Source organism: Crassostrea angulata, chromosome 10 (genome assembly GCF_025612915.1).
Source record: "Crassostrea angulata isolate pt1a10 chromosome 10, ASM2561291v2, whole genome shotgun sequence".
NCBI lineage: Eukaryota > Metazoa > Mollusca > Bivalvia > Ostreida > Ostreidae > Magallana > Magallana angulata.
Window position 1 is genome coordinate 20,898,159 of NC_069120.1, and position 26,864 is coordinate 20,925,022.

Genomic DNA, 26,864 nt, shown 5'->3' on the forward strand with positions numbered 1-26,864 from the left:
CTTAATTTTCACAACTTTGAATCCCCTTAGGCCAAGAATGTTTTGTGCCAAGTTTGGTTGAAATTGGCCCATTGGTTCTTGAGAAGATGTTGAAAATGTGAAAAGTTTACAGACAGACGGGCGCACGGACGGACAGATGGACGACCAACAAAATGTGATCAGAATAGCTCACTTGAGCTAAAAAAAAATGAAATCCATGGCCCATTTTTTTTTCAGTTTTAAAATGGGGACCAGACTCATAAATTGTGAAATCCATAGCTCCTTGGTTGGAAAGACATTATTGATCAAGTAGTGAAAAAAAATGCATTTTAATTTTTACATTTTTTTATCCACCATCCTATCATACACAAATTAACGCATTTCTTTCTCCTGAATCGCCATATAACTTGTTTATCAAATTATTATTATTTTTTTTAACTTCATCTGTAAATATTTTTTTACTTGGCCAATTCAAAAATGCATCGTGCAACACTACCTGCGCCTGGGCATCTTGTAAACAGGTTCTTTCTTAAAAGAGCTAAATACACGGCACCAAGTCTGTTTATCCCATGACAATTAGTACATTCCAAATACAAGATGGGGTGCACATGTAACTTAAATTTTTATTCTTAAGTACATGAAGAATGAGCCATTATTTCATAGAATTCAATTATAATAAAATGACAATTAAGCTGAATCCCCAAATTCGTATGGCAAACATGCAAAAAAAAACAAAACATAAAAACAAAACAATTTTATTGTTCAAAAATCATGCAATGGATGATGAAAAAGTAAATGAGATGTACCACTTGATAAATAAAGGAGAAATAATTCAAAGAGGAGTGTGCTATCTCGAACTCGTTTCCTGGGAAAGTACAGTTTCTGGTGAGATAACATGAGTATGGGAACTGTCTATTGCAGAGCTAATCTGAGTTGGTAACTGTTCACCGGTTTTGTTCTTCTTGCTAAGAGGAAGTCTGCTGGATCTACCCCTGGATGGAGACTGACCACCATGGGATAGATTAATGGTACGCTCCGAGTCCTCAGTGGAAGATTCCAATTCTGCTTCGGAACATGGAATCGGAGACTTTGTATCATGTGGTTTTACTGTTAGGGGTACAAGATCTCCTGATTCTTGAGAGATGGGTGTAGTAGTACGTTGTCTAGATACTGCTGGCACTTTTGGAATTGTGGGCATGGGCGCATCAGGAACATTGATGGCTGCTGAATATTCTATTGCTGTTTTTTGAAGACGTTCAAAGTCATTCATTCTAGCTGTGAACTGTGCTTCTCTGGATTCAAGGGCATTTTGCATTGTTTGCATCTGCAAAAGCAATGAAATAGCTAGCTTATAGAAATAGTCAACGATTACAATTCTGCCAAGCATTTTCTCCTGTTTATACAACTGAACTGTGCATTCTTAATTTATTTTGTTTAAATATACCTGTTCCATCAAACGCTTGGTGTTGTCCTCAATAGCTTGCTGATTAGAGGAGCCACCTGTTACAGCATGGTAAGGTGATGGTTCAATGGAGAGGAAAAATGGCAGCCTGAGACTGTAGCCAAATGTCATAAATAGAATCAAAAATAAAAATACGGTCACCATGGCCATTGCTACTGGATATAATGTCAGAGGGAGGTCAATTAAAAGTTCTCTTATAAAGGAACTCAATGAAGCTCCAACATCCTTCAGTGGCGACAGGAAAAATCTAACAAATGTCACACCAACTGCCTGTAAAAGATAAAATTAGTGACAAAAACAAAATACACATTTTATTACACAGTGCTATTCAAACGCATCTTATTGCTTAGTAATAAGGATAAACTCAAATTCATTTCAAAAATATTGCACAAGAAATATTGGAGAATTATCATCGATATTTTGGAAATAACATAATTACCTTAGTTGGTGGGACCTTCAGAAATGGGTCAATCATCACATGTTCATAATATTTTTGACACTTATCCTCCTTTAAGGTGACCAACGAGGTTATAAACTGAAAACCTGCATTAAGCCAGTTCTCGCTAATTGAGTCGTTGTTCTTAATGCATTCAGTGGGGGCATCCTTCATTGCTACCGTCTCCTGCTTTATCTGTTCCGCCTAGGTATAGAGTGGTTCAGAATGATGTGAAAACATTCTGTTCTTTCACATAAATGTATCATCCATTACTTAATTGTTTCATTGCAAAAATGTCCTGGAGAAGTTTTCATTGCATATAGTCTGTACATTGTACAAATCAAAAGGCATGATTCTTAGCAGCTTCATTTGCTTTCAATGCATCATTTTTTTATCTTAAATAGTAAGTCTGTATGTTAACAGTGTTGATTTTTTGTCCCAACAAGACATTTTTCACCAATTTATGCTATAAAAATTAACCTATAAGCACTAGTACATGTATTTGTAATTCAATCAGAAACATTTGATAGAGAAATGTATATCTAGGTTTAAGTTACAGCTTGCATGCACTGTTGTCTGTATACTAGTATCCTTGTTTTTTTTCATGAAATAGCATATATAGTGTAGTACCTTGTAAAGCTCGAACCAAGTCATAGGAATGCTGACAATGAATGATAACACAATCAGCTTCATAAACCTCTGTCTCCATGACATCTGTAACTTCATTTCTAAAGTAGCGAAGACGGAGGCCATTAATAACACTGCAACCATCTGAAAAAAAAGGTTAAAAAGTGCAACTGAGATCTCCAGATATGTCATAAACAAAATTCACTGGTTGTATCTAACTTTTATTAGATGAACAAATTGCTAAATTTGATTATCAATAAAAAAAAAAAAAGGTCTACAGTTGTTTTCTTTTACACCATTAAGTAAAAAAGAAATACTTTTTTTATTTAACAATTTACAGGTCTAGTATATTTGTATGTCTCAATAATATTTCAACAAAGTTGTTATCAATAGTTACTGTGAATTCCTAATTAAACGCGAGGAATTTATATCCACGTAAAATTGCAAGAAGCATGCCTCGCGGATTTCAAAATCTCACTATAGTTTTCTTAGACTTGGGAACTATAAGAAATATTGATAAATGTTCTGCGTTCGCGATTTTACATTCTCACGATTTGATACAAAACAGCAGGATCGTGGAATTAAGTACTCTCGTAATGTAAGGAATTTACACTAATCAATTATTTCATACATTAAAGTGGCATATCATTTTTGTACCTTTAGTGCTGCATCAATGCTTGCTCCATATTTATCCTCGAACCAAATAGATATTTTTCCCATAGTTCCAAGATGTGACCTTGATACACTTCTTATCATATCAGTGAGGATAGCAGCTGATTCGTGAAGGGTGTGTAAATCCTTGCTTTCTTCAGAGACAAACTTTTGCAGCATTTCAAAATCATGAACTGAGAGTTGAAGGAGCATGTTATATTCTTGAGATCCAGAGGAAGGTCTCTACATTAAACAAACTAGGCATTAGTCATTCAGTATCTTGAGTTTAACATGCTGACTTATTTTGAAAACAAAAGCTTAATTTTGAGCCATGTACAAATACAATAATTATGGAGTTAATTTTTTGTGCTTTAATTGAATATGTAAATCTTGAAGTGAAAATCTTTTGTTTTGAATATAAGTATTAATGCATTATCAAACTATGTTATCTTCCTTAATTTCTACAATGAAATTTTACAGGTATAATTACATATCAAAAATTTGCAAAGACCTTTGGCAATAAGTCAATGTTTGGTCAAAAAGACCTACATGTGAAATACACTGTACACCATCAAACTAGACCACGGGATAGGATAGGGATTGGTTGCCTGGAAGGTAATGATTCGTGAGTACAGCTTGTAATTATGTGAGGATTTGCAGCAGAGCATGCAATCACCACTTGATACCATGTTTTCAATTTTTAGAATAACCTCCTTTTGGGACTTGTAATATACCAGTATGTAAACTCGCATTATCATTGATAATGACAAAAATTGGATCAGGAAAGTTTAATTCCTAATACCGTATATCCAGTAATTTTCACGATGATTTATTTTTCGCTTTTTTCGCGACCTCTTTCAAACTGCAAATTATTGAATATGAAAAAATCATATCCTGTATTATTTTCTATAAGAAACTTTAAAATCGCAAAAAATGACTGACACAAATAAAAAAATTAAATGCTACATATTTTCCCCCTTTTGCAAATTTTGTGACACGCGAAAAAATGGATATACGGTTGTTCTTTTGTTTACCTTTAACTCAAAAGGTAGTTCTTTTGTTTACCTTTAACTCAAAATGTCCAAGCAAAGATTTGACATAACTCCTCAGCAGATGCTTTCCTATATCAGTGTTTGGACATTCTTTTGGAGTGTCTTGCTTTACATCAGCTGGCTTTTTAATATCTTCAATATCAGGAAGCAATATGTTGTCCTCACTGATTGATGGTTGTATATCTGGTAACTTTGGGTTAATCTTCAGAGTTTTTTCTTCCTCTGGTGTCTCTCCTTCTTCCTATGTAGTGAAAGAATAATCATTTATTCTACAAAATTACAGACTTGCTTACCATCTAGAAAATGCCAATAGATACATTTATTGCTGTGCTTCTAAATTGATACTTTGAGAATTGAAAAGTTTAACTTAAACTGTTAAAAAAAAAGTGGGTTAATTTTGCATTTAAATACTTCACAAGACCCATTTCAAACCTTTAAGATTTTTCTCCGAGGGTTCACCATGTCATGGGGATCAATGAAGACATCCTCCTCCATCGAAACACAAACAGCACACCATAATAGCACAATATAAACCCAGACTCTTATACTTCCCATCCTTATTCTTCTTTACACTGCTATAAAATGAAACAAAAACTTTTTTATTACTATACCTCTGACATCATAACAATTCTATAAAACATATGAGACTAACTGGCCTCCAAGGGAATAAAATTATACCATATTAAACCAGAATTTCCGAATTCAGCCAGCATTCTACATTTTCAAGAGAATGAATTAAAAAAAGTCAAAAATAAGCCGACAACAAAACAATCAAAATGATTAAATCTAATATAGATACTAGTATTCAAATGTTACTCTTATCATGCTTATTAAAAAAATATATATATAACTAAGAAAAAAAATTAAGCCTGAAAAGTATAAATAATCTGAGTTGTTCTTTACTTTTCATATTGTTTGAATGCCTCTAGTACAATAGATTAATTTATGTTGTCTCAGCATAATATAAACAGTTAAATTTTTGGGAGATAAATCATGTATATGAAAACTTATCTACTGCCCCCCCCCCCCCCCCAATAAAAATTCACATTTCCCTCAACAATGCCCTGAAGTTTGATTTTCTTCTTTACAGGGAAAAACTTTATTTGTGTATTTCAAACATTCAAGCAATAAAATACAGCTGCAGTTATGCTACATGCATAAGAAACTGTAGTTTGGGTTGAGAGCAAATGTAATACAATCATTTAAGTCGTAAATAAACAATCGATGAATTATAAATGTGTCCATTCTTCCATATCACTTTAGACATAATACTGGAAAATAACTTCTTCGTACAATAATTATCCTTAATACACCTGATAATGTGAAATGGGAAATTCTTTAAAGGATATGTACATTCTATACAGCCATTCTACTTCATCCTCAATGTCAAGGATCCTGAGTCCACTCGTGGCCGTGCGTATTACATAGCAACTCTTCTTCAAAAAGATTCTGTGTTGTATAACACCGTAAATATTCTTAGAGGACCGTGTATGAAAAGAGCCTTTGAGAGGAACACAATGTAAACATTTAGTAAAGACAACTCATCAGCATGAGACAATAAGGGAATGGGTACTCTTAGAAATCCAGGGGTGCAACTGGCAGTACTTATTTTCAATCAGTTTAAATATTGTATATAATAGGACTTTCGATTACGTAAAAAATAATAAGGTACAGAATGGCAAGAAATGGACAATTTTTGTTATACGAAATTTAAGGTAAATATTAAATATTTTTATTAACATTACTATATTTACCCAGTTCTGAATTCCCGGGTGTACGGTTACTTTCGGTTTCATTGACTCACTGTGGTTAAGGTGATATATTCAGGTATTTGTTGGGAAAATGTCTTCGAATGCAGATGAAGTTAAATTCTTTACTGGAAAAGATTGTAAGTGACTCTATAAAAAGTTATATTCTACACTGTGGAAATTATAAATCTAGAGTAGAAACGTGATAGCTTGTAGATCGTTATGAATTGAACCGACAGTTAAATAACTTGCCGCGCCCACCCTGGCTTTTAGAACAACCGGTATATATCGTCAATATTCACGGCGAGAAGATTTTTTTTAAACAATGGAAATCCAAAATACTGATTTTTATGGGGAAAAAAACGCGTTACGAAAGTCAACAGCAGAAGTACGGTGTCCCATTATGGAAATATTTCACTAAAATATACAGAGAAATGATACATGTAGCAACATGCAACATTTTTATTACCATTATTTTTATAAAACTATTTTTAACTTTCTTTTTTCAGCATTTCATTTTCCTAGTTTCCAATTTCATTGTCTAATATTATTTTCATTTTTTATCAATGATCAAAAGTTGTAGTTATTAATAAAATGTTTTCGTTTAAATGGGTATTGTTTGATACTATTATTTCCCATTGTGAAACTTCATTACATATATATTTTCTATAGAAATTTAATATTTATAAAATGATAAATGAAAATATAGGGACATTTGTGTATGTATAAAAGTGATAACTTTATTCTATTCCTTTTTTTTAGGGGAAAGAGGAAAGTTGAATTTTGAAACGTAAGCAAATTACAAGAAGGACTTAAACATAAACTTTTAATGTCCAAACTCTTTTAAATTTCTTTTTTCCCAAATTTGATTTGAAAAACTGGGTTCTTCCATCATTGCAGATCTTTGCTCGAGGAGTTAGAGAAATGCAAGAAATTAACGAGAAACAATGTGAATGACAAAAGAGAATATAATTTTCGGCATGCAGTGCGTGGAATAGCCATTGTTATTAGTAATGAAATATTTGAATTAAAAGACGGTTCTAAGATGAAACCAAGGACGTACGCCAAGATAGAACTTAGTAAAATGAATGAAATGTTCGCTGGACTTGGGTACTTAGTTATGTCTTTCAAGGATCTGACAGCTACACAAATGTATGAAGTTATAAGAACAGGTCAGTACATGTAAGAAGAGATTGCGAAATGTAAATTTATAATTATGCTTATTAAAGTACCGGTAATAACAAGAGAAGATTTCTTTTGGTTATTAGAATTTGTTTATTTTTCCTGTAGCAACTTCATCAAAAATGGATTTTTTCCTGAATAATTCAGACTCTTTTGCCTGTGTCTTGGCTTCACATGGAAGTGAAAAATCTGTTGCCAATCCAAAGGTTGATTGCAACGTCTACCATCACGTCATTTATGGAACAGATGAGCCCATTAAAACACACCTTCTTTTTGATTTACTAGCCGAAAGTAGATGTAAAGCACTACAAGGCAAACCCAAATTATTTTTTGTGCAGGTACATGTTTTCCTCCTTTTTAGCTCACCTGAGCTGAAAGCTCAAGTGAGCTATTCTGATCACATTTTGTCCGTCGTCCGTCCGTCTGTAAACGTTTTACATTTTGAACTTCTTCTCTAAAAGCGCTTATCCAATTTCAACCAAATTTGGCACAAAGCATCCTTATGGGAGGGCGAATATAAATTGCAGAAATAAAAGTCCGATCTGTATTCAAAGCGGAGAAAACCTTGAAACTGTAGAAAAAGGGGGGTGCATTTTTAAAAATCTTCTTCTCAAGAACTACCGAGGCAAATTCAACGTAGTTTAGCATAAATTATCCTTATGGGAAGGAAAATATAAATTGCAAAAATTAAGGGGTAATTCTGTTTCAAATCTGAGTCATTACGAAAATAATGATAAAGGAAAGGTGTGTATCAATCAGTTTAATAGCTTCGGGATCGGTATCCGATAAAATGGGTAGGCAAGACTTAGCCTGGGCAAACCAAAAGATTGGCAGTTATTAATCTGCCAATCTCATTAAAATTTCAGGATATATTGATGACTCGTATTCCATACTTCTAAAACGAGGTTCTTTGTTTAAAGCAGCCATGACATTATACGAAAAAGGGTCGATCTGACTATGATGAATCTGCTTGTTGTGCAACAGTTCGCGTATGAAGGGAAATTTTGAAACATGCAAAATATATTGATGCCGATTTTGTGAAGTCAATTGAGGCTAAATATTTCAATGCGTTGACAGTTTTCACACATGACGTTGGTGTTAGCTTGTTCTGATTTTCGTTTCGTTTTCATTATTTACGCTTTGTAACCTGGAAACTATTGTCTATATTTCGTGATTTTTACGTATCAAATCAAACAGATACTTCGGTAAATCCAACATTTAACTGTTTACCTGCACAAATTAAGCAAAATCTGATGTAGGGGTACTGAAATACAATTCATTCTATCGATAATTCGACATTATCTTTTGCGTAAAGGTAGATTAATGCAATAGGTTCTGTTGAGATGCTCAACATTTTCTCGAGTTTATTCAGTTTAAATAGAGTTTGATATCGCTGACGGAAATATGTAGGTATATACATGTATATATATGATTCATTTCGAAAAAATAAATTGTGTTCTTTATTTAATTGTTATACATGTAGTGCATGTTTCTTGTGTTTAATTGTTTACAATTTCTATTTACTAACCATATTTGAGTAAGCTTCGAATTATAAGCAAGATACAAAGATTTGCTCACAATTCTATGTTTGTACACAGATCTTAAAAACTAAAGATTAAAAAAGTAAAAAATTTGTCAATATTTATTAAGAAAATTTTCAAAGTCTGTTCTTCCAGAAACCAACTTTAACAACTTATTGTATTGTAAACTTAATCTTTTTAGCTCACCTGAGGGTGGGGCCACAATGGGGGGGGGGGGGGGTCGAAGTTTAACAAATGAATATATAGAGTAAATCTTTAAAAATCTTCTTCTCAGAAACTAATCAGCCAGGAAAGCTGAAACTTGTGTGAAAGCATCATCAGGTAATGTAGATTCAAATTTGTGAAAATCATGAACCCCGGGGGTAGGGTGGGGCCACCATGGGAGATCGAAGTTTTACATAGAAATATATAGAGTAAATCTTTAAAAATCTTCTTCTCAGAAACTAATCAGCCAGGAAAGCTGACACTTGTGTGGATGCATCCTCAGGTAGTGTAGATTCAAAGTTGTGAAAATTATGCCCCCCGGGGGTAGGGTGGGGCCCAAATGGGGGGTCGAAGTTTTACATAGGAATATATACAGTAAATCTTTAAAAATTTTCTTCTCAGAAACTAATCAGCCGGCAAAGCTGAAACTTGTGTGAAAGCATCCTCAGGTAGTGTAGATTCAAAGTTTTAAAAATAATAACCCCTGGGATAGGTTGGGGCCACAATGGGGGATCGAAGTTTAACATATGATTATATAGAGTAAAGCTTTAAAAATCTTCTTCTCAGAAACTAATTAGCCAGGAAAGCTGAAACTTGTGTGGAAGCATCCTCATGTAGTGTAGATTCAAATTTGTGAAAATCATGATCCTCAGGGGTAGGGTGGGGCCACAATGGGGGGGGGGTCAAAGTTTAACAAAGGAATATATAGAATAAAGCTTTAAAAATCTTCTCAGAAACTAATCAGCCAGATGATTCTTTATAATTGTTAAGACTTTGGCCATAGGACAATTCTTTGGCCTCACGAGAAGGTTCAGAGTTTGATGTACGTTTATATCCCATATATAAACTATTGTTAAGGATCTTTTTGAGAACTGCAATACTCAACATATGATATGACTATAAAATCATCCTGTTAGAAAAGGGACTAATGATTATAAACATAAGAATATCCAGGGGAAAATGGATTCTATTTATACAGGATCTACATGTATTATTGTACATTGTTCAGATTGTTTGTATTATGACTCCATTAAGCTGATTTTATCATACCTATTGTTCCTCAGGTGAGCGATGTGGCCCATGGGCCTCTTGTTTTGGTTTTCCAGTCGATTAAGACTTTCCCTCCTCCTTACATTCTTCAGGGGTGTAAGAAGAAAGGAGTGGTTTTGTATAGACTATCAAAATAACAGATTTGAAATCATTAGACTATGCACTTAATTGTATGCTATTCTCTATATTTACATCTTTTACAGGCCTGCAGAAGTCGATCTAATCAAGGGCCATCACGATATAGTAAGGGTGTTAACGTTGTCGAACCTATCTCAAAAAATTGTTCAAATCCGAGACAAGGTTGTGACCAAACCGAGAGCCTGTCAGATGATTCAGCACCACAATCCACAGAAGTTGTTGATGGCAGTGTGGACCAAGTCAAGAGACGCAGATACACTCTGGATCAATCCAACAATGCACATGATTCAAATCCAAAGTCAGCCAGTGACACGGCCACCACTGATGAAAGTGAAGACAACTTTGAAGAAGACGCGTACAGGGAAAATGAAGCGAGTCAGCATACAGAGTTGACGACTGAGCTGATGGATTGGTCAAGTTCAGATGACGTTATTCCATGTTTAGATGTTGATATCATTCGCGAAGAGACCAACAACATTGTTGAAGACTCTTCCATCATTGAAAGAGGGAAAAACTGGGTAAAGAAGAGATTATTCATCAGGAGGAATTTATTCGCTAGACCAGTGGATGTTATGACGACAGTTGCGATGCCATGTCATAATGATTTTTTGATCATGTATGCTACATCTGAGGGTAATGGTGACATTTTTTTCTACATACTTAATTGAATTTTGTATGTAAAAATGAAAAAAATAAACAATTTGTGCTGAATGATATCTAGATATAATTGAAATGCTTTCATATGATAAAATTACAGTAAATTTATGTTTCAGGAAAAGTTGCATATGGGCGGGAGGAGAATGGAGGTTGGCTTGTTAACGCCATGCATGAAGTTATGGTCGATCATATTGTACATATTCGTAAAGATCCTAAGAACTGTATAGACTTCTTGTCTGTTATGACTTCCACAATGTATAACATTGCATACCATTATGAAACTAACACCGGGGAACCTTCCACGTCCGGTTTCAAAACAGCACCCACTCTACAGCACAAATTATCTCATGATCTTATATTTAGAAATAAGTAAAGGGGGTACCAGAATACCTGATAGCATTTACTGTTAAAATGACATTAAAGAAAAATCAAAGGCATTTTCATAACTGTTTTACGATATAAATTTTCACTCAACAAATTGAGCATTGTTTTTAAAAACACAACAAAAAGGGGGTGCGTCAGTATGACGTCCTTTTTCATCAATGACAACGTCAATTGGATGAGTGATATTCCTCACAACAACCAATTTACAAATCCCATTTTCTCAAATCTCTTCACTACTAGAGGAATCCGTTGGTTGGTTGGATGTTTTACCACAGGGTATTCATATTTCATAAATGGTACAATTATATCTGGAATCTGTGTTTAAAAAAAGAAGAAGTTTTAAATCAAAAGATGATTGTCCGATTCATTTTGAATAAAACTCACGTTATTTAATACAATTCTCTAAATATTTGAATTCTTGGGAGCAATAAGATTGGAATCTGAGTTTTTCATATTTTAATGAAAGGCACGTTTTTCTCATAAATTTGTGGGATAAACAATTTTTTTAACTACATGTATTTTACTTTTTTTGGAGTCACAATTTACAAGTTTTGACCAAATATTGATTTAGATGTATATGAATTTCAAATGGAATATGTATCTGATATTCTAAATGGTTTTTGGGGGGTTTGTTTAATATTTAGAACTCTTGTTAATGGTCAGTATGGTTTGAAATTTTTCGAAATTTATTTAAACTTTTAATTAATGACTTTTCTAAAAATTGGCTTGTTTACTTTGTTTCCCTAATCCTTCTAAAACTGAATGCATGACAATTTACAATGAAATTCATCTTTTCATCCCTCGCTTCTATTTGATGATGTCTATCTCAAAGAAGTTGAATCGCACAAACACTTTGGTGAAACCTACAAATAAACTATATGCTATCAAAAGCTTGTGCAAGATTGGGCAAATGCGTAAAGTTAAATTTATATTAGATAGGAACTGTTTACAAAAGATATATTTCTCCTTCGTTAGACCAACCTTAGAATATTCTGGTGTAATATGGGGCAATATACCGGAATATCTTAGTCAAGGAAATAGAAAATATTCAGTTAGAAGCAGCACGAATTATGACCGGGGAGGGGGGGGGGGGTAGTAGAATGGCTTTCAATACACTTCTATACACATAAACAGGCTGCTTCCTAATATCAAAGCGTAGGTAAGACCATCGACTTGTTTAATTCTTTAAAATGTTCCACAGCAAGACTTCTGAATGCTAGTATCTATCTGATCTTTAAAAGAAACACAAACTCTTATAAAAGTAAATTACACATAATACTAGAACTTCCATAATTCCATACGAGAAATATACGCAAAAACAAGGCTATACTATGTGAGTCATTATTAAGTACAATAAGGCTCTGGAATACATTACCTAATGAAATACAAACAACAATTTTCAAAACTATCTAAATTGTAACAATATAAACATTGCCGATTGCTATAATTTTGGATCCAGAATAGGACAAATTCTACTCTCACAACTAAGAGTAGAGTGCAGCACCCTCAAACTTTATATGTTCCACAGAAACCTTTGTCCCTCCTAATTTTGTACCCGTAGTTCAATAGAAAGTAATGACCATTATTAATTTTACATCTTGTATATTGTCCAAACTAAAATAAAATAAGTAGTATTACAATTAACAAACTTCTAGATCCAACTAATGTTAACCTATTACAGTACTCTTTGGGTCCCCAATCTTGGCAATAATGATTATAAATATATTAATTATTAATAATTACATGTATATATAATTGTATATTATAAATATATTTTTTAAATGGTTCAAAATTTTTTTATCATCGACAGTAACCGATTTCAGAGTACATGTACTTTGTGTAAATTTGATATTTTCTACTTAATGATATTTTTTTTTATATCTAGGATACATTAGTACATAATGTATATAGATGTTTTTTATATGTCCTTTAGAGTAGTACTATAAATTGTTATAAACATATTGTTTTATTTTCCTTAGTATAGTACATGTATGTAGATATCTGGTCGTGGGTCGATTAGGTCACTAGTTAATTAGATAATGCACTTTTAATTCCAACTCTCAAAAATTTATGCATTATAGCATATGTCAAAATGTTTTTATTTTTATTTTCCTCTATTCTCGATTAACATATTTTGGATGGGTTTTTTTCTCTCCTCTATACATGTATATGCTTTCTGTGTTTTTCTTCTTTAGATATGTAATTTGCACCTCTCCTCTTCCTTAAGAGAGGGATTTGTATAAGCCTTTTGGTTTGTTTCCCAATCTTATTGTACACCGTTTGTCAGATATTTGTACCTACTTCCAAAAACATATAGAAATGTTGTTTAAACTATTAAACTAAGTTTAAATTAATGGCATTCGGGTTTTTGTTCACTAATGGGTTTAGTGTATATGTCCTTATTTTTCATTTTTATTTTTTGGGAGTTGATTTTTAATCAACTCTCCTATGCAGTCACTCGGACAAACCGAAAGTGAAACAGTGTTCGGACCTCAGCACAAATCATTGCTCCTGACAAGGCTTAGTTCTTGAAAATAATTGATGAATTCGATGTAATGTATGCTAAAGCATTGTTTTTCAAGGAAACTTATTTACAAATACCTCAAAAATAGTCAGATTTTAAATGGTACGAACAATTTCAATATTTTTTGTAGTCGTATGTATTCCTACGCCAGAGTTCAATGTAGTCTCGTTCAACTCGACGCTCGGCTGTCTCCGTAAACTCTTGTCGGAGATTTACGGTGTCAGCCGAGCGTTTGGTTGAAAAACATATCATTGATTTTCAAATAAATAAACATCGACAAAATCAACTCCCGTCAGTTCTTCAGTACTTTGATTATATGCAGGAAAGGATATTCAACGATAGTTACTTTTAATGATATTCGTAGACATACTAGTACAGTACTGCATGTACTTTGCCATAACTGGAAAATTGGAATTCATCATCGTAAAACCGACTCTTCTGAACGCTACACGTAATAAATTTATTCATCTCCGATAGTTTCAAATTGAAAAGCGTAGTTTACTTCTTTAGGAAACTACATGCCATAATTGCCATTGGTGAGTTCTTTTCAAATGTGCTATGATGCATCATTGAACTAAGAGAAACAAGGACCCCCACGGGCAGGACCAAAATTGACATCTTCTGCAAATCTGTAACAACAAGAGATGTTTGTGAAACACTTATGCCCCACTCCCTCGACATCTGCAGCATAAATGTAATTTTTCGAAGTCAAAGGTGCATAACTCTGTCGTAAATAGCTCGATCATACCCAAAATCGAACTTGACCAAGATATTATTATGATAAATCTGTGTACCGAAATTCATTTTAGTAAGTGCAACCCTGCATAAAAAAAGGAATCGGAAACTGCAAATAATTGGAATTTTTCTAAGTCCAAGGGCTAAAACTTTATGTGTGTAGTTTAAACATTCAAGCAATAAAATACAGCTGCAGTTATGCTACATGCATGTGAAACTAGTTTGGATTGAGAGCAAATGTAATATACAATAACATGTATACGCCATAAATCAACAATCATGTACAAGTCATAAATCAACAATATAACAGTAGTAACTTTTAAAATGCTGACCTTCACTCACACCATCTTATTGCTTCTCCACTATGTCAGAAGTGCTTTCTTGAAGTGGAAGACTCTAAACATTATTTCTTACACTGTCCATCATATGCCTCCCAAAGAAAATCTCTATTTGATTATATGAACGACAATTCCATACCAATCACAATTAAGAATCTACTTTTTGGAAGTGATAAACTAACATTTCAAAATAACTTACTATTATTTGATAAAATTCATTTTTACATAAAAAGTACAAACAGATTTAAGTAAATGTACAGGTAAAAATGTACACATTGTATAAACAATGTATCAAAATGGGTACCACTGACTTTCCTTACACTCCTTTCTTTTTATTTTTTATTGCTTATTTGTTCTCCCCCTCCCCCTCCCACCCCATCCTCCCAAACTTTCCATTTTTTTCTACTCTGTTATTAATTTTTGTTTTGTTTTTATTACATGTTTTTTCTTTTCTTTCTCATTTTTTCTCTACACTACATATACTTTTTTATTTTCAACCTTAGCAATTAACCATTCTTTTTCTATTTTTTTTTTTAAATTTTCATTTTCCTATCATTAGCTATTTGTTTTGTTTATTTTTTTGCACTGTACCTCCTTCCAATGCTATTTGTAATATTAATTTATTATACAAAATTCCATTGCAATATATATGTATATATATCTTATATAAAATTATATAATTACTCATATTATACTTTGACTACAGGAGAGAACATAAATAGGCATTGTGCCTGCTGTTCAGTCCATTTCAATGTATTTATATACTTGAATAAAATACTTCTTAAATTAAATAAATCAACAATCGATGAATTATAAATGTGTCCATTTTTTTCCATATCACTTTGGACATAATACTTGACAAATAACTTCTTGGTACAATAATTACAGCCATTCTACATCATCCTCACAATGTCCAGGGTCCTGGGTCCACTCGTGGCCGTGCGTATTACATAGCAACTCTTCTTCAAAAAGATTCTGTGTTGTGTTACACCGTAAATATTCTTAGAGGACCGTGTATGAAAAGAGGAACACAATGTAAACATTTGGTAAAGACAACTCATCAGCATGAGACAATAAGGGAATGGGTACGCTTAGAAATCCAGGGGTGCAACTGGCAGTACTTATTTTCAATCAGTTTAAATACTGTATATAATAGGACTTTCGATTACCTAAAAAATAATCACGTACTGAATGGCAACAAATGGTCAATTCTTGTTATACGAAATTTGTATAGAATATTTTATACCGAGCGCAGCGAGAGGCGGGCGAAGCCCGCCTCGCGAAGCGAGGATTAATGGTAACACGTATATATAAGAAAATCAGTGAAAAATGAATGCTGAATCAGGGGTACTAAGGCCAAAAAAAATTTCTTCCAGCCCTGGGCGCCGCCATATTGGCAGCCATATTGTTTTTAAAAAGTTAGTTCGATCATTGATTGACTGGTACTTATCGATGTTTATTGCCCCTAAACTCGATTAAATAAGTTCCAGTGTTTCAAAAGAAGTTAATTTGAATTAAAAGAAATTAAAAAGGAAACCAGATAAGTTTCAATAGTGCTTCAATCAAGAAACACGACTTGTTCTATGTATGTCTTATCAAATTATCAGATTGAAATAAAAACATTAACGTCAAGGAACTGATCTTTTAGATACTGAACAAAGTATGCAATTTTATTACAGCGGTATTCATATGAATTAAATTGATGAACAATAAAAGAAGAAATAAAAAAATTCGGAACTTTACGTAACTCTCTTCGGTTATCTCCGATGACAAAACTTGAACGTTTTACGTCTGAAATATGACGTCATAATGTAGACTGAGCACGAGACTTTTAGTTTAACTTTGACGAATAATATGAGTAGGCAACCATGCAGGTGGATCCTACTGTGTGCGTTTTAAATAGATTTTATCATACAAAAATCAAACTGCACTGTGTTAAATCTGCGCTCGGTCCGACGGTCACACCGTTTACATATTAAACATGTTACCAGGGACGTATATACTAAGTATATACGTCCCTGATGTTACTATGTTTACCCACTTCTGAATTCCCGGGTATACGGTTACTTTCGATTTCATTGACTCACTATGACCAAGGTGATATATTGAGGTATTTGTTGGAAAAATGTCTTCGAATGCAGATAAAGTTAAATTCTTTACTGGAGAACAACGTAAGTGACTCCATAAACGATTATATTCTAGATCTACACTGTAGAAATTATAAATCTAGTCAGTGTAGAAACATTATAGCTTGTAGATCGTTATGAATTGAATCAACTGTTAAATAGCTGTCGCGCCCACCCTGGCTTTTAGAACAACTGGTGTATTATTGTCAAAATTCACGACGAGAAGATTATTTAAAACAAATCCAAATACGGTCTGAAAAACCGTGTTATGAAAGTCAACAACAGAAGTACGGTGTCCCATTATGGAAATATTTCACTAAATTATGCAGAGAAATGATATATGTAGCAACAAGCAACATTTTTATTACCAATTGTATGTTTAAAACTCTTTTTTAATATTTTTTTCAGCAAATTCATTCTACTAGTTTCCAATTTCATTGTCCAATTATTTTTTTATGAATGATCAAAAATTGTAGTAAAAATGTTTTCGTTTATATGGGTATTGTTTTATAATATTATTTCCCATTGTGAAACTTCATAACATACTTATATATTTTCTATAGAAATTGAATATTTATAAAATGATCAATGAAAATATAAGGACATTTGTGTATGTATAAAAGTGATAACTTTATTCTATTCCTTTTTTATAGTGGAAAGAGGAGAGTTGAGTTTCGAAAGGTAAGCAATTTACAAGAAGGACTTAAACATAAACTTTTAAAATGTTCAAACTCTTTTAAAATTTCTTTTTTCCCAAATTTGATTTGATAAACTGGGTTCTTCCATCTTTGTAGATCTTTGCATAGGGAGTTAGAGAAATGCAAGAAATTAACAAGAAACAATGTGAATGACGATAGAGAATATAATTTTCAGCATGCAGTGCGTGGAATAGCCATTGTTATAAGTAATGAAATATTTGAATTACACGACGGTTCCAAGATGCAACCAAGAAAGTACGCCAAGATAGAACTTCGTAAAATGAACGAAATGTTCGCTGGACTTGGGTACTTAGTTATGTCTTTCAAGGATCTGACAGCTCAACAAATGTATGAAGTTATAATGACAGGTACGGTACATGTAAGAAGAGATTGGGAAATGTAAAATTATAATTATGCTTATTAAAGAAATAACATGAGAAGATTTCTTTTGGTTATTAGAATTTGCTTATTGTTCCTGTAGCAACTTCATCAAAAATGGATTTTTTCCTGAAGAATTCAGACTCTTTTGCCTGTGTCTTGGCTTCACATGGAAGTGAAGTCCTGGAAAAATCTATTGCCAATCCAAAAGTCGATTGCAATGTCTATCATCACGTCATTTACGGAACAGATAGGGCCATTAGAACACACCTTCTCCTTGATTTACTAGACGAAAACCGATGTAAAGCGCTACAAGGCAAACCCAAACTATTCTTTGTGCAGGTACATGTTTATGTAAATAGGATTTTCCCTCTTTTTGTCAATCATTTTCTGTCAATTAAAACCACCCCTCCCCCTTACATTCATCAGCAGACAGGAGTATAAGAGAAAGGGGTGGATTCTCTAAATGTACATCTCTTACAGGCCTGCAGAAGCCGATTTGATCCAGGAGCAGAGCGATTTGATAGAGGTGCTGTCATACCTACCGACCATAGTTTGAGAGAGCATTCAAAACCTAACCGAGGTCGTGACAAAACCGAGAGCATGTCCGATGATTCAGCATCACACCCCACAGAAGTGGCTGATGGCAGTGTGGACCAAGTTGTCAAGAGATGCAGATACTCTCTGGATCAATCCGACAATGCACACGATTCAAATCCAATGTCAGCCGGTGACACAGCCACCAATGATGAAAGTGAAGACAACTTTGAAGAAGGCGTGTACAGGGAAAATGAAGCGAGTCAGCATACAGAGCTGACGACTGAGCCGATGGATTGGTCAAGTTTAGATGACGTTATTCCATGTTTAGATGTTGATATCATTCGCGACAAGAACAAGGACCTTGTTGAAGAACCTTCCTTCATTGAAATAGGGAAAAACTGGGTAAGGAAGGGATTTTTCAAAAAGAGGAATTTATTCGCTAGACCAGTCCAAGATGTTATGACGACAGTTGCGACGCCATGTCATAATGATTTTTTGATCATGTATGCTACATCTGAGGGTAATGGTGACATTTTTTTTCTACATACTTAATTGAATTTTGTATGTAAAAATGAAAAAAAAAATTGTGCTGAATGATATCTAGATATAATTGAAATGCTTTCATATGATAAAATTACAGTAAATTTATGTTTCAGGAAAAGTTGCATATGGGCGGGAGGAGAATGGAGGTTGGCTTGTGAACGCCATGCATGAAGTTATGGTCAAACATATTGTACATATTCGTAAAGATCCTATGAACTGTATAGACTTTTTGTCTGTTATGACTTTCACAATGTATAACATTGCAATCCATTATGAAACTAACACCGGGAAACCTTCCACGTCCGGTTTCAAAACAGCACCCACTCTACAGCACAAATTATCTTATGATCTTATATTTAGAAATAAGTACAGGGGGTACCAGAATATCTGATACCATTAACTGTTAAAATGACATTAAAGAAAAATCAAAGGCATTTTCATAACTGTTTATGATGTAAATTTTTACGATACTCAACAAATTTCACAAACATTCATTGGTTGTTGACAAATTGAGCATTGTTTTTAAAAACACAACAAAAAGAGAGTGCGTCAGTATGACGTCCTTTTTCATCAATGACAACGTCAATTGGATGAGTGATATTCCTCACAACAACCAATTTACAGATCCCATTTTAGCAAATCTCTTCACTATTAGAGGAATCGTTGGTTGGTTGGATGTTTTACCACAGGTTATTCATATTTCATAAATGGTACAATTATATCTGGAATCTGTGTTTGAAAAAAAGAAGAAGTTTTAAATCAAATGATGATTGTCCGATTCATCTTGAATAAAACTCACGTTATTTAATATAATTCTCTAAATATTTGAATTCTTGGGAGCGATAAGATTGGAATCTGAGTTTTTCATATTTCAATGAAAGGCACATTTTTCTCATAAATTTGTGGGATAAACAATTTAACTACATGTATTTTACTTTTTCCGGAATCACAATTTACAAGTTTTGACCAAATGTTGATTTAGATGTATATGAATTTCAAATGGTATCAAAAGCTTGTGCAAGATTGGGCAAATGCGTAAAGTTAAATTTATATTAGATAGGAACTGTTTACAAAAGATATACTTCTCCTTCGTTAGACCAAACTTAGAATATTCTGGTGTAATATGGGGTAATATACCGGAATATCTTAGTCAAGAAAATAGAAAATATTCAATTAGAAGCAGCACGAATTGTGACCGGGGATGGAGGGGGGGGGGGGGAGTAATAGAATGGCTTTCAATACACTTCTATACACATAAACAGGCTGCTTCCTAATATCAAAGCAGAGGTAAGACCATTGACTTGTTTAATTCTTTAAAATGTTCCACGGCAAGACTCCCGAATGTTAGTATCTATCTAATCTTTAAAAGAAACACAAACTCTTATAAAAGCAAATTACACATAATACTAGAACTTCCATAATTACATACGAGAAATATACGCAAGAACAAGGCTATACTATGTGAGTCATTATTTTCTAAGTACAATAAGGCTATGGAATACATTACCTAATGAAATACAAAACAACAATTTTCAAAACTATCTAAATCGTAACAATATAAACATTGCCGATTGCTATAATTTTGGATCCAGAATAGGACAAATTCTACACTCAGAACTAAGATTAGAGTGCAGCGCCCTCAAACTTTATATGTTCCACAGAAACTTTTGTCCCTCCTAATTTTGTACCCGTAGTTCAATAGAAAGTAATGACCATTATCTTAATTTTACATTTTGTATATTGTCCAAACTAAAATAAAATAAGTAGTATTACAATTAACAAACTTCTAGATCCAACTAATGTTAACCTATTGCTCTTTGGGTCCCCAATCTTAACAATAATGATTATAAATATATTTTTTAAATGGTTAAAAAATCTATCATCGACAGTAACCGATTTCAGGGTACATGTACTTAGTGTAACTTTGATATTTTTTCTTCTTATTGATATTTTTTTAAATATCTAGGATACATTTATATAAAGATTTAGAGTAGTACTGTAAATTGTTATATAAAACATATTGTATTATTTTCCTTAGTATAGGACTTGTACGTAGATATCCGGTCGTGGGCCGATTAGGTCACTAGTTAATAATATAATGCACTTTTATTTCCAACTCTCAAAAATTTATGCATTATAGCATATGTCATAATGTTTTTATTTTCCTTTTCCTCTATTCTCAATTTACATATTTTGGATGTTTTTTTCTCTCCTTTATACATGTATATGCTTTCTGTGTTTATGTAATTTGCACCTCTCCTCTTCCTTAAGAAAGGGATTTGTATAAGCCTTTTGGTTTGTTTTCCAATCTTATTGTACACCGTTTGTCAGATATTTGTACTTACTTCGAAAAACATATAGAAATGTTGTTTAAACTATTAAACTAAGTTTAAATTAATGGCATTCGGGTTTTTGTTCACTAATGGGTTTAGTGTATATGTCCTTATTTTTCATTTTTCATTTTTATATGCAGGAAAGGATATTCAACTATAGTTATTTTTAATGATATTCGTAGGTATACTAGTACTACATGTACCTTGCCATAACTGGAAAATTGGAATTCATCATTGTAAAGCCAATACTTCTGAACGCTACACGTAATTAATTTATTCATCTCCAATAGTTTCAAATTGAAAAGCATATTTTACTTCTTTAGGAAACTACATGCCATAATTGCCATTGGTGAGTTCTTTTCAAATGTGTGATGCATCATTGAACTAAGAGAAACAAGGACCCCCACGGGCAGGACCAAAATTGACATCTTCTGCAAATCTGTAAAAACAAGAGATGTTTGTGAAACACTTATGCCCCACTCCCTTGACACCTCTGCGAAAAAAAAAGAACGAAAAGTGTCTGTCTGAAGCAAATAATTGTAATTTTTCGGAGTCAAAGGTGCATAACTCTGTCGAAAATAGCTCGATCATACCCAAAATCGAACTTGACCAAGATATTATTATGATAAATCTGTGTACCAAAATTCATTTTAGGAAGTGCAACCCTTCAAAAAACAGAAAAGAAAAAAACGGAAACGGAAACTGCAAATACATGTAATTGGAATCAAAGTCCAAGGGTCATAACTCTCTCGAGAATGATACAATTGTACCCAAAAGTGCGTTTTCCAATGAATTAGCATTCAGCTCCTTTTAAACTGACAGTGAACAAATTTTGAGAAAATTATTTTCTATCGTTAGTCTTGTACATTTTCAATAACAGGCCAAGCGCATTTATTAACATGTCCAGCAAATCTGGCAAACTTGAAATTGTATACACATTTAAAAAGATATCGCTGTGCTCCAAAACTATAGCTTTCATAGATTTGTAAGAATTAAGACAAGGAAGAGGGGTAATAACCAATTTTTAGATTCGCTGGCCCCTGGAACTAAGATTTAATATTAGACTTAAATGCATATTCATGTATATATCAGAATCCCTGACCTGCCTCTGTATGGGCTATGTTAGACTTAAATGCATATACATGTATATATCAGAATCCCTGACCTGCCTCTGTATGGGCCATGGTACTTGTGTGACCGTTAAGGCCTGCAGGCCTTTTGTAGTAAAAAGGCAGGGTAATTGTGAAAACCAAAATGGACTGCAACTCATTTCTATTTTATAATTACAGATATTATTTTTCACTTGAGTCCTCCTTTTTTTTTGGCTAGTTAAGGGTTTATGATCTTCTCTGCTACAATTCGTAAACCCTTGGCTAGCACAGAGTTTTGACACAATCTGTGAAAAAAAAATCAATCCTATATATACATGTGCATGTAGTTTAATAAGGGAGAAACTCTTCTATTATACTATATATATATACATTTTTTGGCAGATTGTGTCAAAACTATTTGTTGAGTAGCAAATATAAACATCTCATTGCCATATTTTAGGAATCCGATCCAAACACCCTGCAGTAAAAAAAGAGACCTGAATATATCTTATTGTATTAGGTAGCTGTATATAGTAACTTTTTAAAATGATTTCAGTGTATGGAACTTCTAAATTTCAAGATTCTGTTCTTCTGACAATGCATAATTTAGTTTTTTGATCAAATAGTTAATCTTGTTTTTGATAAATCTTTCAAATTTAAAAGAAACTTTTCTCTGATACTAGTACACCATAGAATGACATAGATATGAAAGAATGACAAATTTATTTTCCATACTTTTCAAATAAATTTAATAGTCCATACAGAAAGAAATATATATCCAACATGGAATCAATGTCAAAGATGGTCTTTTAGATGAGTCCAACACAGGATATCACTTGGTCTTCTTGGAAACGCAATCCACAATCATTTAGAACTTTGACAACACAGTGTTCAACTAAAAGCTTAACATACTAGTAATAATTGGTCTCGAATCACACTAACTTGCTAAATAGGGACTTCGAAACCTGTGCAAAATGAAAAAAATCATCTTAATATTCAATTTAAATCATAATGCAGTGTTAATATTTGGAAACTTGGAAAAAACTACAGTTTAATGATTTTATTCATTAAAATTAACAGCAAGTTACAAAATTCATCGGGATATGAACTTACATGTAAATGGTCACATGATCAAATCCTGTGAAGCCCGAAGGATTTCTCAGAAGATTTGATCACGTACAAACCAAGTTTGAAGTGCTTCAAAGGATTTGATCATGTGACCAACCAAGTTGATTTGATATCCAGGTGAACCTTATAAATTGCTGTTTATTACTTATATTTAAGTTTGATAAAGACACACTGTTCAGAATCATGTTTTAAAAAATTGCAACCGTCAAACAATAAGCGCCTGCATTTATCATTGTGACGTCATGAAAAAGTTCACACAGAAGTGAACATTTTTTGCTATTCTATTGGTTCATATAAGGTAGCATATTTGGAAATGTAAATATATTTTATTAATAACTGAAGTGAGTGGTCGTTCATACTCACACAGTGGTCTACACAATGCACAAAATCTATCAATTCCTCCTCGCATGTTTCCTCCTCAATTGCAGGATTTACAGCTACCCTTTCATTGCACTTGTCGAGGATATCCTTTAGTTCCTGACATTTGGCATTTTTTTCGATACACTCATCTCTAAGTACTCCTTGAGGATCCTATAAAATCGAATATGAATTTTACTATATTTAGAAAATTGCAAGATACAATATAGATTCTTAAAGTTATATATGCATGCATATATAATTATATTTTTTCACATTTTACATAAAAATAAGTATGTCTATGTAAATGTACATTAATAAACTGCTCATATACTGTAAATTACATTAAATTGCACTCATGTTTTTTAATCATCAGATAATCAAGTAATCAGCATTGCAGATAAAGCAAGGAAATGAAATTGACCTGCTATGAGCTTCAGGATCAAGAGCACTTCTATGAAATTATTTTGATTGAACAAGCCTTTTCTATGCAATTATTTTGTTTGAACAAGCCTTGAGACTGGACTTGCTTCGTGTAAATCTTATCAAACAATAAAATGTTACAGACTGACAGTTCATTTGTTCAACCATTTTAATACTTGCTGCTGAACAAATTATCAAATTGAATACCACTTTAATTGCCTCAAAATTTTTCCTACACACTCTAACCGACCTCAGAAAGTAAACTATGTTAAAATCTTGTCAGTATCAAGAGTCATAAGTTTTATCTGTAGACATACCACACCGTTTAACTTTATGGGGCTTGTGAGGGTGCTTAAAAATATTCAGAGACAAGTACAGTAATGGCAACCAAAAGAAAAGTGCCTCAGAAATTTTTTTGGTATCAACATTTACTTTAGAACATAATATTCTTCTATTGAGTCAATTAAATAAATAAGTCCAATAGGGTGCGCAAATTTAAGGTACTGATGGAACTTTAGCTCTATGGTCTGTCGACAGGAATTTCCAGTAGAGCTACAGTTCTGCAGCTAATTATAACAGTAATGTTAAGTTTTGATTTTATGTTTTATTCATTTATATCATATTAGAGGTACTATAGATTTTATATACATGTACATGTACTGTAAAAGACATTACGTCTTTAAACGTATCTCCTGGATATCAGATTGTTTATGATCATTTGCATCTTACCACTAAATCTTCCTCTTCTTCCTCCTCAGGAGCATCTGCCTCCTGTAAAACCAAACATTGACATACTTGATACACATTTAATAGAAAATGGTAAAAACTCAAAATGGTAAAAAGCTTTAGCAACACATCTCTACATAACTTTTTTTTTTTTTAAAGTAATTATATAACACATATATACAGATGTACCATTGTTTACCGATTGTTCATTTCTCAAATGCGCCGTTAACCTCTATTTCTATAATAATTGGGTTAATCATATCATAACTAGACAAGTATCAATAAAGTGCATCTGTCATTTTATACCCCTTTGAACTTATCAATTGAACACAGAGAAAGTTGAAGGACGTTTTGACATTGGGGTTGAGGTCCCTTGTTAACTGTGCAGAGTATGGATGTTTCACCTGTATACTTTCGGCATTTTATTGATTAATATAAAAACAATTATTATTAACGATTTCTGACTGAGTTTTGATGGCAAACCTGTTCTTCTGGTTCACCGGCGACAACAACCTCGTCTCCTAACGCCATCTTGAATCGAGCAAAAGGTTAGGATTAAGTATTTTGTGTTTGTCGAGCTCGATTTATTTTCAATGATTAATATTGTTGCGAAATAGCTTTTAAAATCTAAATTATTTCAACCTTGCTTAAAAAATATCTCAAATAAAAATGAAATAATTTTAGATATGTTTAATGCTTTCCATTATAACTATAAATTCATTACTTTATTATGCAGCATTTCGCTTCCCACCCATGCGCGGATTTAGGGATAGTACGTAATGAACATTGAAAAAAAAAAACAAACAAACAAAATACAACCCACCCACCCCAAAAAAACACCCCTTCCCGAAAATTAAATCTGGAACCGCTGATAACACCCCAAGAGTGGATCGACAAGGGTAGATCTAAAAATTGTCGAACATGGGCGGTGAGTTTGGGGGCAAAATATTTTATAAATATTTTATAAATTACCTGCTTTTGAAAATTCTTCATTTTTTCACTTATACTTTGTCTATTTAGTATGAGAAGGTTGATATGAGGAGAAGGTCGATAAATTTTGTTTTTGAAGAAAGGGATTTGGTGATAATGCATCTGTTGCGACATGGCTGTAGAGACCTCCTGCACAGATCAATGTAGAGATCCAGAGAATCTACTGAATTTCAAGAGAGGTTAAAAGCAAAAAGTTAACTCGATTATTTTGTTTGTGTTATTTCATATAAGAATCAAACCGTCTGAAACTATTTTGAAGAAATAATTAATCAGGGCAAAAAGAAAAGAATAGTGTGTATGAAAGAAAAACCAAGGATTTTTTAATTTAAAAAAAATCCTAGCTAGGTTTTCACAGAGACATAAAAGTCTCTGGTTTTCACAAGCTACGAAATTTGTTGCAGTGTCAACTTTTAATCTGTAAAATATCAATGTGTTCGAAAATGGTTTGTGACTTCATAATAGTTATCTTATAAACATAAATAGCTGAAGCTTGATTTTGGCATAAAACGCTTTGTAGCATAATATGGATATCCATGCCTGTTGCGTTTACAGAATAAAAGCATATATTAGACTCACACATGACATTATACTTTAAACAATGCTTACAAGCCAAAAAATTGGTATTTTTTCTGAAATTGAAAATCGTTTGTCTTTATTGCTACGAGTGGGGAATATACAACGCCTTGTACGCCCCTGCCATTATACATTATCCAAAAAAAAAATCAAAATGGACCGGGGGGGGGGGGGGGACTGGCGCTGGATCTGCCTTTATTTAAATTCTAGAGGGGGAAAGGGTCGGGTTCCGAATTATAAAATTGTTTGA

At 33.0% G+C, this 26,864-nt stretch overlaps 3 protein-coding genes across 8 annotated transcripts; 1 reads left to right on the plus strand and 2 right to left on the minus strand.

Moving 5' to 3' along the window:
- Positions 1 to 718: 718 nt before the first annotated feature.
- On the minus strand, positions 719 to 15,763 carry LOC128164420 (chloride channel CLIC-like protein 1). Of its 6 annotated transcripts, none has more exons than XM_052828218.1 (8): positions 15,595 to 15,763; positions 4,640 to 4,779; positions 4,221 to 4,448; positions 3,162 to 3,398; positions 2,508 to 2,648; positions 1,881 to 2,081; positions 1,424 to 1,711; positions 719 to 1,303 (listed from the first exon to the last, which is right to left on the minus strand). In XM_052828218.1, the coding sequence occupies exons 2-8, from the start codon at positions 4,760 to 4,762 to the stop codon at positions 827 to 829; spliced, it is 1,695 nt and encodes a 564-aa protein (XP_052684178.1). In that variant the 5' UTR covers positions 4,763 to 4,779; positions 15,595 to 15,763; the 3' UTR covers positions 719 to 826. The 6 variants fall into 6 exon arrangements, with proteins under 6 accessions (XP_052684178.1, XP_052684179.1, XP_052684177.1 ...); XM_052828219.1 differs by lacking the exon at positions 15,595 to 15,763 and adding an exon at positions 5,962 to 5,980 and having other exon boundaries at positions 4,640 to 4,782; XM_052828217.1 differs by lacking the exon at positions 15,595 to 15,763 and adding an exon at positions 5,561 to 5,790.
- LOC128165024 (uncharacterized) lies at positions 5,968 to 21,228 on the plus strand. The gene is made up of 13 exons (XM_052829211.1): positions 5,968 to 6,095; positions 6,718 to 6,745; positions 6,856 to 7,127; positions 7,246 to 7,475; positions 10,136 to 10,703; positions 10,844 to 11,096; positions 15,597 to 15,651; positions 16,819 to 16,879; positions 17,488 to 17,515; positions 17,629 to 17,900; positions 18,014 to 18,252; positions 18,394 to 18,970; positions 19,107 to 21,228. Exons 1-13 carry the CDS (start codon positions 6,050 to 6,052, stop codon positions 19,382 to 19,384), a joined length of 2,907 nt encoding a protein of 968 aa, XP_052685171.1. The 5' UTR covers positions 5,968 to 6,049; the 3' UTR covers positions 19,385 to 21,228.
- A 1,895-nt stretch (positions 21,229 to 23,123) lies between these two features.
- On the minus strand, positions 23,124 to 25,624 carry LOC128164423 (cytochrome b-c1 complex subunit 6, mitochondrial-like). The gene is made up of 4 exons (XM_052828223.1): positions 25,535 to 25,624; positions 25,055 to 25,096; positions 23,909 to 24,076; positions 23,124 to 23,382 (listed from the first exon to the last, which is right to left on the minus strand). The coding sequence occupies exons 1-4, from the start codon at positions 25,580 to 25,582 to the stop codon at positions 23,350 to 23,352; spliced, it is 291 nt and encodes a 96-aa protein (XP_052684183.1). The 5' UTR covers positions 25,583 to 25,624; the 3' UTR covers positions 23,124 to 23,349.
- Between the last annotated feature and the right edge of the window lie 1,240 nt (positions 25,625 to 26,864).